Here is a 17522-nt window from a genome sequence, read left to right as displayed (position 1 = left end):
CAGAACCAGCTTCAGTTTTACCTCCAGCAGCTTCACGAAGGTTTTATAACCATGACGTTCGGCCACGTCGGTCAGATTCTGCTCCGTTAAATCCTGCAGAGGAAACACTGTTAGACGCCCAGAGAACTCTCTGATCTCTGACCTCTGATCCTGTCTCCTGATTGGTTGATCAGACCTGAACTGATGATTGGACTTACGGGGACGAGCTGGTCTCGGTCCATGTCGGGAGGAAACAGGATGGTGCTGATTTCATGGATGATCCCGTTGACGCTGATGTCGTCACTCTCTGTCACGTTGGCCTGGTTGATGAAGATGGTGTCCTGAAAACATGTCACAGAGGTCACAACAGATGTCACCATAGAGGTCACCACAGAGGTCACCAAAGAGGTCACCACAGATGTCATCATAGAGGTCACCACAGAGGTCACCACAGAGGTCACCTGAAAGGACCTGGTAGTCAGGACGAGTCCCGACAGAGAGGTCAGGTTTCGGGGTTGTCTGAGGTCGGTGGGCAGCAGAATGTGACACATGACGATGTGGCTGCGCAGCAGGTTGGCGAACTGTTCTTTAAACTTCAACAGTTTCCTCATCTGCAAAACACAAACAGTTCGACACCACATACAAACAAGCAGCTCAGCGGTTCTGTCCATACTCCAGAAGTTAGTCCCGCCTTCAGGTGTTAGTCCCACTGCCAGGTGTTAGTCCTTCCTTCAGTCAGTCCCACAGGTGTTAGTCCGTACTTCAGTCCGTCCTCCAGATGTTAGTCCGTCCCCCAGGTGTTAGTCTGTCCCCCAGGTGTTAGTCCGTACTTCAGTCCGTCCTCCAGATGTTAGTCCGTCCTTCAGTCCGTCCTCCAGGTGTTAGTCTGTCCCCCAGATGTTAGTTCGTCCTTCAGTCCGTCCTCCAGATGTTAGTCCGTCCTTCAGTCCATCCTCCAGATGTTAGTCCGTCCTTCAGTCCGTCCTCCAGGTGTTAGTCTGTCCCCCAGATGTTAGTTCGTCCTTCAGTCTGTCCCCCAGATGTTAGTTCGTCCTTCAGTCCATCCTCCAGATGTTAGTCCATCCTTCAGTCCGTCTCCCAGATGTTAGTCTGTCCTTCAGTCCGTCGCCCAGATGTTAGTCCGTCCTTCAGTCCATCCTCCAGATGTTAGTCCGTCCTTCAATCCATCCTCCAGGGGTTAGTCCCCCAGAGTTCTCACCTTGCCCTGGATGTCGACCTTAAAGGCCTGCGGGTTGGGGGCGAACACGGTGAAGGGGCCGCGGCCATGCAGGGAGATCTTCACCATCTGAAACAGAGTTCAGAGAGTTAATGTTTCCGCCTGCAGGGGGCGGCGGAGAGAATGTGTGCTCACTCACCAGCAGACCGTAATAGAGGTTGGTCATCCCCCTCAGCTTCAGCTCCTGTAAAGACTGTAAAGGTTATTTGATGGTGACGAGCAGACGGTTTCAGAGTGTCGGTGTGGAAGCTGCTCACCCTCTCCACCGTTCCTTTACAGGACACGCCGTCTCCGATGAAGTTCGTGGTGCACGTGCAAGTACGAGTCCCGGGACCCGTCATGTTGCACCTGGCGAACTGATGGCAGCCGCCATTGTTCTGGAAACATCCACAGCACATGAGATTTAGAAAGATACGATCTCAGTTCTGCTACTCACACTTTCATTTAAAGAAATGTTGTGTTTAAGTACTTTTATTTTGAAGGGCACTATAATTAAGTTCAAAGATTTATTTTGAAAGGATGTTTCCATGGTGACAGTATCAGTACTTTAGATTTATTTTGAAAGGACAGCCGGTACATTAATCTTCCTCCAGTTATAAAGACTCACCGTAAGACACCGGTCGATCATCCTGCAGGCGAGTCCATCTCCGTAGTAACCGTCACTGCAGACGCAGGATGTCTGTTGAGTTCAAGAAACTTCTGTTAAATATGAAGACAGTGAAAGTCTCACCATCAACTGACTTACAAACGGGAGAAAAGTGAAGTTTACTTTGTTTGGTCCGACGTGGACACACTCTGCGTTGTCGTGGCAACCACCATTTCCTTCTAGACATGGATTTATCTCTGTGGAGAAACAAAGAAATCCTGCAGCACTTGAAGGCTTCACAGAACTTACTGACTCATATTGAGTTCAGGGACTCGTTTATTTCCTGTTAAAACATCTGGAACGCTAACAGCTGCTGAGTCTTTGTGTCACATGTGAACGTACCGACACACACCAGGCCGTCTCCATAGTAACCGTTGCTACACACGCAGTCCCTCCGACCCGGTCGGGTCCGCTTACAGATGGCGTACAAACTGCAGCCGCCGTTATCCACCAGACACGGGTCGATCGCTATCAACATCATCATCGTCATCTTCATCCTCATTATCATTATTATCATCAACATCATCATCATCATCATCATCATCATCATCATCACCATCATCATAACCATCATCAATATCATCATTATTAACCTGCAGGTGAATAATGATGATGATGATGATGATGATCACCTGTCTGCAGGTATTGTTCTTACCTTGACAGAAGGTTCCGTTTCCTGTAAATCCAGCTGCACAGAGACACTGAGATCCGTCTGGTCTGAACACACAACTGATGGACAATATTAAACACAGAGTCAATGTGTCTGAAAACAGGATGAAGAGTAATGAAGATGAGGAGTAACGAGGATGAGGAGTATTGAGGATGAGGAGTATCGAGGATGAAGAATATCGATAGTGAGGAGTATTGAGGATGAGGAGTATTGAGGATGAAGAATATCGAGAATGAGGACTATCGAGGATGAGGAGTCTTGAGGATGAGGAGTATTGAGGATGAGGAGTGTCGAGGATGAAGAGTATCGAGGATGAAGAATATTGAGGATGAGGACTAACGAGGATGAGGAGTATCGAGGATGAGGCGTATCGAGGATGAAGAGTATCGAGGATGAAGAGTATCGAGGATGAGGAGTATCGAGGATGAGGAGTATCGAGGATGAAGAGTATCGAGGATGAGGAGTATCGAGGATGAAGAGTATCGAGGATGAAGAGTATCGAGGATGAGGAGTATCGAGGATGAGGAGTATCGAGGATGAGGAGTATTGAGGATGAGGAAGATGAAAAGTTTGTGGTCGTACTTTGCGCTGGTGTGACACGTGACGGAGCCACACAGTTCATCAGCTGTAGTTTGGATCTCTGGGGGATAAAGGGGGGGAGGGGTTTAGACCAGGTGTCAGGTGAGACTTCTTCAGTGTTTTTAAAACGTCACATTTATCTTAACGTACAGCAGAGTGTGTTATACACCCGCCGGTCCAGCAGGGAGCAGTCTGTCAGAGTGACGCTGTAACAGCAGAGTTTCTACTCGAATGTTTGTTTCAAGAAATCGTTTCCAACCAGGTGAAGTTGTCACTCTGTCACTGTAGTGGACCGGTGTTGTGTTAGTATTGTATTAATATGTTGTTCTTTGTTCTCAGAATGGCGCCCCTGCTGGTGGACTAACAGACTGTATCGATTACTAACAAATCTGTATCGATTTCTTACTTTCATCACAAAGGACGCCCCTCCAGCCGATGTCACACTCACACGTCCCGTCTCCGGTCGGTCCTTCGCTGCAGCGTCCGTTCTTACAGCCGCAGTCTGTGGAGGAAACGCAGCGGTGAGGGAGAGGAGCAGCCAGGTCCACTCTTCATCATGGGTCAGCTCGGTACCGACCCTGGTCACAGTGGATTCCGTATCTGCCACTCTCACACGTCTCGCAGGCCGTCCCGTTGAAGCCTGCGTTGCACCGACACGCTCCGGACCCGCCGGTCCCGTCCGAACAGACTCCAGTACCGGAGCAGGGCTGACCCTTCGGACCGGGACACGGCTCACAGTGCTGCCCGTAGAACCCTCCGCAACACCTCGGAACCTGAGGGCAGAACACACGGTGAGGCGTTCAGGAACCTCCCATCTGGAACAGGTTGTGTTTCAGTCCACGTACAGTGTTCTTCAGGAGGCACGTGGCCCGGCAGCCGATCGCGTGCAGATGCTCGTCTTCAAACATGCGCGTGAATATACATCTCCCTGGTCTCACGGATTTCTGCAGAGCAAACAGGAAGTCTGATTATTAATGACTCAGCAGTTTTTCATCCATCTGCTGTTTATAACAAGACTTCAACCATAATATAATAATACATTAAAAACAACAAGTTATTATTATATTATTTTTTTATGGAATAAAAGAAAAGTGTAAAAGTGAGTTTGGATTTAAAGTGACTGTGTAGTTGGAGTTACTCAGAACCAAACATCACCTGTAAACTCTTCTAGCTTCTTCAAAACAACAAATAGAAAATAAAATGATCTGCAAAGAAACTGACTTTACAGTTTGTCTGCAGTTATTTCAACCACAGATCTTCATAAAGAACTCATCGTTCCTCCGAACCTTCAGTGGTGTTTCAGGTGTTCAGGCTCAGTCTGAACTTTAAGTTACAATAAAGCATCAGAATGAAGATGATGATGAAGATGAAGAAGTCTTACGTCGGGGACGGTGTCGTTGGGACACAGTTTACTTTGGTGGAGCAAACAGTCGACACACTCTCCCTTCAGAGGAAAAACAACGTTAATATTTTTTATGAGACATATTCTGGACAGGTAGAGACAAACAGGTAGAGACAGACAGGTAGAGACAGACGGGTAGAGACAGACAGGTAGGGACAGAGAGGTAGAGACAGACAGGTAGAGACAGATAGGTAGAGACAGATAGGTAGGGACAGACAGGTAGAGACAGACAGGTGTGAGAGGACGTTACCGTGACTTTCTGGTAGGTGACCTGGTCACAGCGGTTCCGGTTGATGTGAAGAACCGCTGACAGACCGTGGATCACTCCAGAACCACTCAGGATGTTGGACGAGTTGATCTCAGCCTCGTTCACAAACAGCTGGAGGACGGACAGCTGTTAGTGTTACTGGGTACAGGTATCAGGTAACAGGTTTCAGGTAACAGGTTTCAGGTAACGGGTAATGGGTAACGGGTATCGGGTAACGGGTATCGGGTAGCGGGTAACGGGTATCGGGTAACAGGTAACAGGTATCAGGTAACGGGTATCAGATATCAGGTAACAGGTATCAGGTAACAGGTAACAGGTAACAGGTAACAGGTAACAGGTATCATGTATCAGGTATTAGGTAACAGGTATCAGGTAACAGGTATCAGGTAACAGGTATCAGATATCAGGTATCAGGTAACAGGTATCAGGTAACAGGTAACAGGTATCAGGTATCAGGTAACAGGTATCAGGTAACAGGTAACAGGTATCAGGTAACAGGTATCAGGTATCATGTATCATGTATCAGGTATTAGGTAACAGGTATCAGGTAACAGGTATTAGGTAACAGGTAACAGGTATTAGGTAACAGGTATCAGGTAACAGGTATCATGTATCATGTAACAGGTATCAGGTAACAGGTATCAGGTAACAGGTATCAGGTATCAGGTAACAGGTATCAGGTAACAGGTATCAGGTAACAGGTATCAGGTAACAGGTAACAGGTAACAGATATCAGGTAACAGGTATCAGGTAACAGGTAACAGGTATCAGGTAACAGGTATCAGGTAACAGGTAACAGGTAACAGGTATCAGGTAACAGGTAACAGGTAACAGGTATTAGGTAACAGGTATCAGGTAACAGGTATCAGGTAACAGGTAACAGGTATCAGGTAACAGGTATCAGGTATCAGGTAACAGGTATCAGGTAACAGGTATCAGGTAACAGGTATCAGGTAACAGGTAACAGGTATCAGGTATCAGGTAACAGGTAACAGGTATCAGGTAACAGGTATCAGGTAACAGGTAACAGGTAACAGGTATCAGGTATCAGGTAACAGGTATCAGGTAACAGGTATCAGGTAACAGGTATTAGGTAACAGGTAACAGGTAACAGGTAACAGGTATCAGGTAACAGGTATCATGTATCAGGTATCAGGTATCAGGTATCAGGTAACAGGTATCAGGTAACAGGTATCAGGTAACAGGTAACAGGTATCAGGTAACAGGTAACAGGTATCATGTATCAGGTATCAGGTAACAGGTATCAGGTAACAGGTAACAGGTATCAGGTAACAGGTAACAGGTATCATGTATCAGGTATCAGGTAACAGGTATCAGGTATCAGGTAACAGGTATCAGGTAACAGGTAACAGGTAACAGGTATCAGGTAACAGGTATCAGGTATCAGGTAACAGGTATCAGGTAACAGGTATTAGGTAACAGGTAACAGGTAACAGGTATCAGGTAACAGGTATCATGTATCAGGTATCAGGTATCAGGTAACAGGTATCAGGTAACAGGTAACAGGTATCAGGTAACAGGTATCAGGTAACAGGTAACAGGTATCATGTATCAGGTATCAGGTAACAGGTATCAGGTATCAGGTAACAGGTATCAGGTAACAGGTAACAGGTATCAGGTATCAGGTAACAGGTAACAGGTAACAGGTATCAGGTAACAGGTATCAGGTAACAGGTAACAGGTATTAGGTAACAGGTATCAGGTATCAGGTAACAGGTAACAGGTATCAGGTAACAGGTAACAGGTATCAGGTAACAGGTATCAGGTAACAGGTAACAGGTATCAGGTAACAGGTAACAGGTAACAGGTATCAGGTAACAGGTATCAGGTAACAGGTATCAGGTAACAGGTAACAGGTATCAGGTAACAGGTAACAGGTATCAGGTAACAGGTATCAGGTAACAGGTAACAGGTAACAGGTATCAGGTATCAGGTAACAGGTATCAGGTAACAGGTAACAGGTATCAGGTAACAGGTATCAGGTAACAGGTATCAGGTAACAGGTAACAGGTATCAGGTAACAGGTATCAGGTATCAGGTAACAGGTAACAGGTATCAGGTAACAGGTAACAGGTAACAGGTATCAGGTATCAGGTAACAGGTATCAGGTATCAGGTAACAGGTATCAGGTAACAGGTATTAGGTAACAGGTAACAGGTATCAGGTAACAGGTAACAGGTATCAGGTAATAGGTAACAGGTATCATGTATCAGGTATCAGGTATCAGGTAACAGGTAACAGGTATCAGGTAACAGGTAACAGGTAACAGGTATCAGGTAACAGGTAACAGGTATCATGTATCAGGTAACAGGTATCAGGTAACAGGTATCAGGTAACAGGTAACAGGTATCAGGTAACAGGTATCAGGTAACAGGTATCAGGTAACAGGTATCAGGTAACAGGTAACAGGTATCAGGTAACAGGTAACAGGTATCAGGTATCAGGTAACAGGTATCAGGTATCAGGTAACAGGTATCAGGTAACAGGTAACAGGTATCAGGTAACAGGTAACAGGTAACAGGTATCAGGTATCAGGTAACAGGTATCAGGTATCAGGTAACAGGTAACAGGTATCAGGTAACAGGTAACAGGTATCAGGTAACAGGTAACAGGTATCAGGTAACAGGTAACAGGTATCAGGTAACAGGTATCAGGTATCAGGTAACAGGTAACAGGTATCAGGTAACAGGTAACAGGTAACAGGTATCAGGTATCAGGTAACAGGTAACAGGTATCAGGTAACAGGTAACAGGTAACAGGTCATCATGTTATCATGTTTATAGCGATAATAGTATGAATATTTTGCAGACCTTTCCGTCTCGAGGGAAGATGGCGATCTGGAAAGAGAATCCGAGGAGCGTCTGTTTGTAACCTCCCGGCTGCAGGTCGGTCTTCAGGAGTCGCTCCGACGCCACCACGTGGTAACGAGTCATATTCACATCCTGTCAACAGGTACAAAATAAATAGCGTGTTCTGGTCAACATGCTGACTCAGCGTGTTCTGGTCCGTACCAGGGACGTGGCGGCCATGTTGTGGAGATACTCGGTGATGGCGGCGTCTGTCGGAGCGAAGACGGTATACACGTCGGCCACTTCGATCTCATTGGTCAGATTATAATCCTGAAAAAAACCCATCAAGAAACATCAAACTGTGTGTGTGTGTGTGTGTATGTGTGTGTGTGTGTGTGTGTGTGTGTGTGTGTGTGTGTGTGTGTGTGTGTGTGTGAGAGAGAGTTCGTACGATGAGATGAGATCTGAACAGAGAGAACTCCGGCCTCAGAGCGAGCGTCGCCAGCAGACCGTCACTCAGCTTTCTGTCAGGAAGTAGAACCTGAAGACAGACGGACGACAGAAGACGTCAGAGACACGAAGACAATCAATGAGAGTCAACTGTGTGATCAAGTGTGTGATCAGCTGTGGACCTTATCGATGATGTGGATCAGCCCATTGGTAGCAGCTACGTTAGAGGTGGTGATGGTGGCTACGCCCACAGATATTACCTGACAGAACAAACACAGCAACATCATCAGTAGAACTTCATCAGTAGAACTTCATCAGTAGAATGCCAATAGAACATCATCAGTAGAACGTCATCAGTAGAATGTCAATAGAACGTCATCAGTAGAACGTCGTCAGTATAACATCAGTAGAACATCATTAGAACGTCATCAGTAGAACTTCATCAGTAGAACGTCAGTAGAACAGTAGAACGTCAGTAGAGCGCCCAATAGACCATAAATAAAAGTGACCATCATGACTATCATGAATTTCAGTCCTCACCTCAGCGCTCGATGAAACAGGAAGTGCTGCTGGGAGGAGGGACGTCACGGAGGACAAGGTGCTCAGGCTGGACACCGGTTGGTTCCCGGGGATCATGTGATTCCTGTCAGATAAACCACAGACGTTGTCACACATAATAAATACATGAATAACATGGAGGTTAGAGGCGGAGTCACGCCGCGCTGAGACCTGATGAGACTCGGCAGGTTCCCCTTCTGGGTCCAGAAGGTTTTGTCCTCTGACGACATTTGACTGATAGCAGCGGAGGACGGAACCAGGAGGGTGATGTTCTGATCTGACAGGGACCGAGACAGACCGGACTCCTGACGGGACACAAGAAGGTGGAACTTCAACTAAGAGGCACTCTGGCCAGGGTTAGACTTTTATTTTGTAAGGTGTGAAACAGGAACTGACCTTGGTCCAGGTGAAGAAGTCGGAAGCGTCGGGCAGCGCCATCAGCTCCTGACATCATCACACAAACATGTCAGGCAAACATGTCAGGTGGGTGGAGGCGGAGCTACAGAAGGAACACGGCGGCACTCACCTGTTCCACATTTCCATAGCACACGAGTCCGTTTCCAACATGTCCATCATCACATACACACGTCCAGCGCGAGGACAGCAGGCGGCAGCTGGCCTGGGGGCAGAGACACGTCCTCAAACACTCAACTTCCTGTCTCCTGTTCTTTAACTTCCTGTCTCTGCTATGAGACAAACACAACAGTACCGGTGTCGGGTTCTGTCTGTGGTTGTGGTTGTGGTTGTGGTTCTGTTTCTGGTTCTGGTTCTGTGGACTTACCAGATAGTGACAGCCTCCGTTCACAGTCACACACTCATTAACAGCTTCACACTCGAGTCCGTTTCCTTTGTAGCCGGCTTTACACGAACAGTCGCTCTGGACACAACGAGAGGTAGAAGACAGACAGATGTGAGACAGATGTGAGATAGATGTGAGACAGATGAGGACAGATCTGAGACGTGTCACCTGTCCCGGTCCCACGTAGATGCAGGTGGCGTTTCCGTGGCACCCGCCTCTGTCAGGACCCTGACAGTTGTTGATTGGTTGACACTCGTCTCCGTCCTCCGTCCAGCCGGTGAGACAACGGCAGGTGTGCGTCCCCGGACCTGTCTTCACACATTTGGCCTGCAGGTGGACATGGGACAGGTGAGGACACAGAGACGGATGGGATTTGAGGGACTCCGACGTCACGTGACTTACGTTCAGACTGCAGCCTCCTCTGAGGGGCGGAGCACATGGGTCAGACTCCACGCAGGTGAGGCCGTCACCTTGGAAACCAGGTTTACAAACACACCTGGAGGACAGGTCGGATGATGTCAGTCTCTTCTATGGCAGGACTTCCGCCAATTCTTCACTTCAGAGGTGAAGAATGTGACTCGGTGGATATTAGAACCGCCTGCAGGTGAACTCACCTGGTCGTCTCCTGGCTGAAGTCACAGTCGGCGTGTGCGTGACAGAACTGAGCCTGAATGCCACACGACGCCGTCCGCCGGTCACAGAAGCGTCCGGTGAACCCGTCCAGACACGAGTCAACTTTACACCAACCACTGGAGTCTGGACGGCTATCACACTGCCCATGGATACAGGGACAGGCTGGGGACACGGGAGGTCGAAGGTTACATCATCCTGACGTCACACCCACCTGTGTGACATCACAACGCACCACTCAGACTTACTTCTGTCACAGTTGGCTCCAAACTTGTTGGACGAGGAGCAGTACTGACAGCGAGAGCCTCGGAAGTTCGCTTCACAGATACATGACCCGTTTCCTCCGATCCCGTCCAAACACTAGAAAAAAACACACTTCAGTTTCCTTCAGTCTTTAGTAGATGATGACATTGTGCTGATGTTGAGTCTCACCTGCCCGTGTCCGGAGCAGGAAGTCTTGAATCCACCTGGACAAGGTCTGCAGTTTGGACCATAGAAACCTTTACAACACGCTGGAGTCTGAACACACACAGGTGAACTCACACAGGTGAACATCACCTCATTTGTATATGTTTGTTTAAGGAAGTCATGTGACTCGGTGAATGTCGCCATGTTTACCGTTACAGTTGCGTTGCAGTGCGGTGAGCAGCCTGTTGCCGGGAGACCGATGGGTGGAGAACCGATGTTGAGTGTGTAGACACATCCGAAGGTGGAGGAGCCCTGATCCACAAACACACATCACTCGCATCTTCTATTTAACACACACACAGATAGGAAAACTTAACAGAGTGAGACATCTTACCGTGTAAACTCCTAACGAGCACTGGGACAGTTTGACTTTGGAGCAGCTGACACACTCACCCTGAAAAAAAAAACAGATCCTCAGTCCTCTCAGACACACCTGAAAATACACCTGAACAAACACAACTGAACAAACACCTGAACACACCTGTGTGAAACTCTTCATCCTGAATATAACACATGATGAAGATGAAGTCTGACCATCTGATTCTTCGGCTGCTGTCAAACTCACCTTGATGATTTTGGTCTCTGTGATGTCACACCTGTGGGGCAGCACAGGTTGGATGGAGGGCGGAGTCAATACTCCATCCAACACATACAGACGTCCATTTTTGGCCTCCACGGCGGCCTCCAGCACCGTTGCTCCATTCACCACCACCTGACCCTGAGACAGGAAACAGGAAGTGAAACACCTGGAGGCGTCGGTCGGGACGTTTACGTGTCAAAATGTTATAAAATATATTTTCACTGTCAGTGAATTTAAATGTTTCCTGTTTGGGTAAACACGCGGTGATGGAGTTGATGTAAATGTATGACATGATACTCGGACCTGAGAGCCGTGTGGACACAAGCAGTTTCTGAGGTCCACTTACGCTCTCGGTCACGTTGAAGGTCAGAACCTGGTTGGCCATCGTCACGATTCTGGTGCTCGACACGGCGTTAAAGATGTCCAGCTTTAAGGAAGGACATGAACCATCGTCACAAACAAAGAATCTATGGACTGTGTGTATATCTATCTATCTATCTATCTATCTATACATATAAATATGTATATATATATATATATATATATATATATATATATATATATATATATATATTATATATATACGAGACTGGTGCTCACCGAGGTGGAGGACACCAGGTGGTTCCGGAGGAGCTCCACCAGCTTGTTGTAACCCTGTCAGTTCAAATAAAACACGTATGAATTATTCTAAATGATTGGTGAATAAACAGCTGATCAGTGTGTTGGTGTGTCGTCCGTCACCTCAGAGCTGCTCAGGTGCTGCAGGTGTCCCTCCGCCATCCCGTCGAACGCCACGCTGCTCGGAGCGAACACGGTGATCGGTCCAGGGAGGTCCAGGAGAGACGCCAGACCAGTCTTCTGCAGAGACACACGGTCCATGTTGGTCCATGTTGGCACAGTTTTCCAAGATACTCAAAAAAACTGTCATAAAACACTCCAGAACCAGTCCTAAAACTGTCCAGAACCAGTCCTAAAACTGTCCTAAAACCATCCGTGATGTCTATCAGGCCCAGGGGGTTCATCCTCTGGGGACCATGACGTCTATCAGACCCGGAGGGTTCATCCCCTGGGGACCGTGACGTGATCAGGACATTGATGGAGGTGTGAACACCAGGTTTCAGGATGTGTCTGCAGAGAAGACGACGTCGTACCTCCAACAAGGACCTGAATGTCTCAAACTTTCCGTAGTCCGAGAGGATCTTCATCAGGTTCTCCTGAGGACGAACAGGTTCATGAGATGAAGAGGGGACTGAATGAATGAATCAGTAACAGTTCCAATGATCGATCAGTGGGTCCGTTCACCTGCAAGTTGCCCTCCACGGTGGCGGAGACGCTGTCCATCAGCTTGTTGATGACGTGGATCATCCCATTGGACGCCACCACGTCATGCTGAAGGATCACACCTTTCTTCCTGCTGCCATGTATACGGATCGTAGTGACGGCGTCCTGGAAGAAACAAAGACATGATGTGAGGTCCCTTAAAGGCATTTTTAAACTGAACGGTTGCTCCTGTTGTGTCACGTCTGACTTCCTGTTGTGTCACATCTGACTTCCTGTTGTGTCACCTCTGACTTCCTGTTGTGTCACCTCTGACTTCCTGTTGTGTCACCTCTGACTTCCTGTTGTGTCACATCTGACTTCCTGTTGTGTCATGTCTGACTTCCTGTTCACTTCACAGCATTTAATTCTTCTTGTTCCTCTTCATCTCTCGGTGCTGCTGGACGGCGTCCGTCCTCTCACCATGTACGATGTGTCTGTCTCTGCTGATTTTCCCGTCAGAGTGTAAAAGACATCGGTTTTCTTCAGCGTGTCAAACGGCATCACCCCAGCAACCAGGTGCATCTTACACAGGTATTTAGCCTTGGACACGTCGGCCATGAGAGTCCTCACCTGGCAGGTAAACAAGAACACAGGAAAGCGATTTAAAACTCAGCTTTGGTTGAATCTTATTAATTTCCTTTTAAATGAAGTAAGGAGCAGGACTTTCAAAATAAAAGCCGCATTGGACTCTGACTTGGGTTAAACTTATTTGATCAGCTGGTCTCTTAATTTATGTTGATTCTCACCAAAGTTCCTCTGAAGCCTTTATTGATCGGGACGAAAACGGTGAACGGACCCAAACTCTGCAGAGGCCATGACACCGAGCCTGAAAGAAACGGAGTGGACAGGAAGTGAGAGGAACGGAGTGGACAGGAAGTGAGAGAAACGGAGTGGACAGGAAGTGAGAGAAGCGTGGTACCGAATAAGGCGATGGCGCTGCTCAGTTGACCGCTCCACGGTCCACCAGGTTCGGTGTTCAGGTCGCTCAGACGCTGCATGATGTTCCCGTAACAAATCTCACCGTTACCAAGGTAACCCTGGAGACAGGTGCACCTGAGGAACAGACGGACAGATGAGGACACTGTGAGCAGAGTCTGCTGTATCAGCATCACTGAGGTGGAAGCGGAGACGATGGACTGACTCGATTCGTCCGGGTCCGACCGTGGAGCAGTTGGCGTTGGTGTGGCAGGAGTCCGGTCGGCAGGCGTCCTTCAGGCTGCAGCCGGCAGACAGGTGCTCGTAACCAGGGAGACACTCGCAGTGAGACTGGAGGAGACAAAGCAGAGGGTTCATCCTCCCTGAGGATACACCACCTACAGAACCACTGCTAGTTTGGTTCCTGATCCTGGTTCCAGTCTGGTTCCTGATCAGACTCAGTTCTTACCTTCCCCGGTCCATCGTAGACACAGCGGGTGGTCCCGGGGGAGCAGCCTCCCCGTCTGGTCTGACACGGATCGACGGCCACACAGACCCGTCCGTCTCCGCTGAAGCCGTCCTTACAGGCACACAGGTGCTGGTTCGGACCGGAGTGGACGCAGGACGCCTGGACGTGACAGACCCGCTGGACACACGGGTTCATGGCTGCAGAGGACGAAACACAAACATCAACAACATTTATTTAAAGTCCGACAGAGGACAGGAAAAATGTTTCCTCAGAACCACTCTGCAGGGGTTGCAATGAATTCTGGGAATTGTAAGAGGACATTTGTAGTTCATCTGAACACTCACAGAGACACTGGTCTCCAGACTTCTGGTGCCCGGCCAGACACTGACACACCAGCCGACCCGTCAGAGCTTCCTCCATACAGCGGGAGTTGGACGGACAGCTGAGAGACGCACACTCAGGTACCTCTGAAACACAAGACAGGTGTCAGCACAGGTGAGCAGGAAGTACAGCGGATAGGTAGAAAACTGAAACGGAAAGATTCAGGTGGCAGAAACAGGTGAGATTACAGGTGAGGACGACACAGAGTCAGGAAGAGGAGACATAAAGGTACTGGAGTGACAGGTGAGAGCTACAGGTAACAGGTGAGAGCTACAGGTAACAGGTGAGAGCTACAGGTAACAGGTGAGAGCTACAGGTAACAGGTGAGAGCTACAGGTAACAGGTAGGACTGTCAGCAGGTGACAGCAGCAGGGGGCAGACCTTGGTCACAGGTGGGACCTTTGTATCCAGAGAAACAGGTGCATCGACCGTCACCTGTCAGTCCAGAGTTGCACAGACCATGGACACACGAGCAGACTGAGACACAGACAGAAACCATGACGACCATGAGAACAACCAATCAGGAACAAGCTGAAAACTCTGACATCATCTGTTATCACGAGGGGTGTACCTGAACTACAGGTGGATCCATATCGACCAGGTGAACAGTCCTCACAGGCCGTCCCTGCAAAGCCCACCTGAACCGCACGCACGCCACGCATACGCACACGCACACAAAGGTTACACAGATGGTTCTAGAGGTTATTTTATTTATTTCAGGATTTTAATGGGTTCTGGTGTCATTTAAGAGGTTCTGTTGGGTTAAGGTGTGTGATGTCACAGAGCAGGTGTGTGATGTCACCTGGCAGCTGCAGGTCCCGTTCCCTCCAAGCCCATCAGAACAGACTCCTCTGCTGCTGCAGGGCTGCTCGGATCGGTCCGGACACTCTGCAACACACACAGCAAGCTGAGTCCCTCTTCATCCCTCCTCTTCCTTCCTCCTCTTCCTCTCTTCATCCCTCTTCTTCCTCTCTTCATCCCTCCTCTTCCTCCCTCTTCATCCCTCATCTTCCTCTCTTCATCCCTCCTCCTCCTCTTGCTCTCTCAGTCATTAGAAGCTCATCAGCTGCTCCATGATGGAGCTCAGAGTCAGTAGAAGGTGTGAAACAGGACGTCCTGTTGGACACGCTATCCGTCCAACTATCTCCTGCAGATGTCAATGAGACGAGACACTTATGAAGCTGCAGGAAACTCTTCCGGATGAATAAACCTTCATCAGATGATGGAATCAGTTGAAATGTTTGTGTTTTATTTTTCTTCTCTTAAACCGTCAAAAACCTGCTGCAGGACAAAGATTTGTCCTGCAGGACAGACAGAACGTCCCTTTCAGGGTTCAGAGGTCACCGTCAGCACATTTCTGTCCTGCTGACTGAGTATTCAGAAAGGAAGGAAGTCCTGATCCCTGCAGGACGATCTGCTTCCTGCAGGATGGTCATGTGACACCTGCAGGATGGCGTGTCGTAGATCTGTGAGCAGCAGCAGCTCTCTGCTGGTGTTCTGCTCCTCTGAGAGGCAGCCTGGTTCAGAACCGACGGTTCAATGATCAGAATGTCTCAGGGACCAGTTTCAAGTCTTAATTTACAAAAACTCTCCAGATTAACCTTTAATGACCCTGTGACCTTTCCTCTAGTGCCACCAACAGGTTAAAATCTGGATGAACACTATTAAAGGTTAAAGGTTAAACACCACAGTTTCATTAACATACGACATGTTGACATGCTGGTGTTTACTGACCAATACAGTCTGGACCCCAGTGACCGGGACAGCAGCTCTTCACCTCCTCCTCCTTGTAGCACTCGAAGGAGCAACCGCCGATCGCCAGCTTCATACTGGCCGTCCTGATGTAGTACCTGCAGGAGAGACAGTGGACGGACAGACAGACTCTAAAGTTTCATGTTCACACACTGATGTGTGGTTTCAATCAAGACACTAACTAGTGCAAACAAGACACTAACTAGTGTAAACAAGACACTAACCAGTTCAAACAAGACACTAACTAGTTCCAACAAGACACCAACCAGTTCAAACAAGACACTAACTAGTTCAAACAAGGCACTAACTAGTTCAAACAAGACACTAACTAGTGTAAACAAGACACTAACCAGTTCAAACAAGACACTAACTAGTTCAATCAAGACACTAACTAGTTCCAACAAGACACCAACCAGTTCAAACAAGACACTAACTAGTTCAAACAAGGCACTAACTAGTTCAAACAAGACACTAACTAGTGCAAACAATACACTAACTTGTGTAAACAAGACACTAACTAGTACAAACAAGACACTAACTAGTTCAAACAAGAAACAAACTAATGTAAACAAGACACTAACTAGTGTAAACAGTTAGTAAACAGTCTGGACAGCAGTGAGAACGTTACTCTGTATTTGCAGCCTTTGTTTACTTGTTTATTTGTTCATTTGTTTATTGTCACATGTCGTGAACACGTGGGGGAGTCGTGCGTCTCACTTGCAGTCCAGAGCCGTGGACCTGGGTGTCTGCTTGTACCCGGATGGACACGGCATCAGCAGACTGATGCTGCAGGAGTGACAGGCGGTCCAGGTCCGAAGAACCGTGGAGTTGGAGCAGAAGTTCTGACGGAGACAAACATCCTGTTAATACACAACCTTCGGCTGAGACTCAGTGGGACCGACAGCACACAAGAAAAACATCTGAAAGTGTTCCTCAGGTTTGAATTTTTACATTTTATTGGTACATTATTTCAGACTGTTTTCACAGTTTTGTTTTGAACAAACAGAAATAAAAAGTTTTAAAGAGTCGAGAGATGGAACGTAAACAGGAAGTGAGCGTAATGACTGCTGTGGTTATCAGCTCCATCTGATCCACCCAGGAAACACTCAGAGACATGTAGAGACACTCAGAGACAGTCAGAGACATTTAGAAACACTCTGAACTGCAGTTTCCAAGTCATTTGACCTTTATTTATTAATTTATGTTTGTTTGTTTGCATAACTAAATAAATGCACATCATTAGTTGTTGCTGTAAGCTTGTCCGTTTGCAGAGCATAGATTAAAAACAGATTTTATTTTCTCTTTATAAACAAACAATAAATAAACAGTTTTATAGAAATAAATATTTATAAAAGGTGACATGAACGTGTGAGACCCCGAACAGTGAAAATCTGACTCAGCAGTTTAGAACTGATCAGCTGTTTAAACCTTCAAAATAAAATCCTCTTGTCTGTTTGCAGCTTTAAAGTGTCAAAATTGACAGATTTGTTTGTAAACATTTTGAAGTTTAAGATTTAAGATTCAGCGATTATCTCACCTGTGAAGCAGCTGCCAATCCACCGTTCATCATCATCATCATCATCATCATCATCATCATCATCATCCAAAA

The 17522-nt window shown here is 47.5% G+C and overlaps 1 protein-coding gene across 1 annotated transcript in view; it reads right to left on the bottom strand.

Annotated features, from left to right (window-relative positions):
- The window catches only part of stab2 (stabilin 2), a 23382-nt gene extending 5860 nt beyond the window's left edge, over window positions 1-17522 (bottom strand). The window contains exons 1-50 of the mRNA XM_069145426.1: window positions 17451-17522; window positions 16631-16755; window positions 15896-16011; window positions 14964-15049; window positions 14733-14799; window positions 14543-14638; window positions 14125-14247; window positions 13781-13977; window positions 13538-13662; window positions 13316-13449; window positions 13143-13222; window positions 12817-12966; window positions 12379-12522; window positions 12228-12290; window positions 11818-11934; window positions 11677-11730; window positions 11423-11503; window positions 11062-11214; window positions 10831-10890; window positions 10647-10748; window positions 10461-10547; window positions 10277-10388; window positions 10013-10193; window positions 9801-9894; window positions 9567-9725; window positions 9381-9476; window positions 9126-9218; window positions 8996-9043; window positions 8771-8904; window positions 8582-8684; window positions 8224-8301; window positions 8043-8132; window positions 7814-7921; window positions 7613-7744; window positions 4764-4892; window positions 4493-4555; window positions 3957-4055; window positions 3689-3884; window positions 3518-3613; window positions 3115-3172; window positions 2518-2591; window positions 2205-2330; window positions 1986-2059; window positions 1824-1895; window positions 1474-1593; window positions 1356-1400; window positions 1199-1285; window positions 441-590; window positions 198-320; window positions 22-93 (exon numbers count right to left, since the gene is read on the bottom strand). Coding sequence (XP_069001527.1) covers window positions 22-93; window positions 198-320; window positions 441-590; window positions 1199-1285; window positions 1356-1400; window positions 1474-1593; window positions 1824-1895; window positions 1986-2059; window positions 2205-2330; window positions 2518-2591; window positions 3115-3172; window positions 3518-3613; window positions 3689-3884; window positions 3957-4055; window positions 4493-4555; window positions 4764-4892; window positions 7613-7744; window positions 7814-7921; window positions 8043-8132; window positions 8224-8301; window positions 8582-8684; window positions 8771-8904; window positions 8996-9043; window positions 9126-9218; window positions 9381-9476; window positions 9567-9725; window positions 9801-9894; window positions 10013-10193; window positions 10277-10388; window positions 10461-10547; window positions 10647-10748; window positions 10831-10890; window positions 11062-11214; window positions 11423-11503; window positions 11677-11730; window positions 11818-11934; window positions 12228-12290; window positions 12379-12522; window positions 12817-12966; window positions 13143-13222; window positions 13316-13449; window positions 13538-13662; window positions 13781-13977; window positions 14125-14247; window positions 14543-14638; window positions 14733-14799; window positions 14964-15049; window positions 15896-16011; window positions 16631-16755; window positions 17451-17516 — 5238 coding nt within the window. The 5' untranslated portion in view covers window positions 17517-17522. The remainder of the gene's footprint in view (window positions 1-21; window positions 94-197; window positions 321-440; window positions 591-1198; window positions 1286-1355; window positions 1401-1473; window positions 1594-1823; window positions 1896-1985; window positions 2060-2204; window positions 2331-2517; window positions 2592-3114; window positions 3173-3517; window positions 3614-3688; window positions 3885-3956; window positions 4056-4492; window positions 4556-4763; window positions 4893-7612; window positions 7745-7813; window positions 7922-8042; window positions 8133-8223; window positions 8302-8581; window positions 8685-8770; window positions 8905-8995; window positions 9044-9125; window positions 9219-9380; window positions 9477-9566; window positions 9726-9800; window positions 9895-10012; window positions 10194-10276; window positions 10389-10460; window positions 10548-10646; window positions 10749-10830; window positions 10891-11061; window positions 11215-11422; window positions 11504-11676; window positions 11731-11817; window positions 11935-12227; window positions 12291-12378; window positions 12523-12816; window positions 12967-13142; window positions 13223-13315; window positions 13450-13537; window positions 13663-13780; window positions 13978-14124; window positions 14248-14542; window positions 14639-14732; window positions 14800-14963; window positions 15050-15895; window positions 16012-16630; window positions 16756-17450) is intronic.

Source organism: Embiotoca jacksoni, unplaced genomic scaffold (genome assembly GCF_022577435.1).
Source record: "Embiotoca jacksoni isolate LCO1_2020_lvr unplaced genomic scaffold, fEmbJac1.0.p SCAF_125, whole genome shotgun sequence".
In the NCBI taxonomy this organism is placed as follows: domain Eukaryota; kingdom Metazoa; phylum Chordata; class Actinopteri; family Embiotocidae; genus Embiotoca; species Embiotoca jacksoni.
Note: the sequence above shows the minus strand (reverse complement) of the source record. Positions and strands in the feature narration are given on the sequence as shown.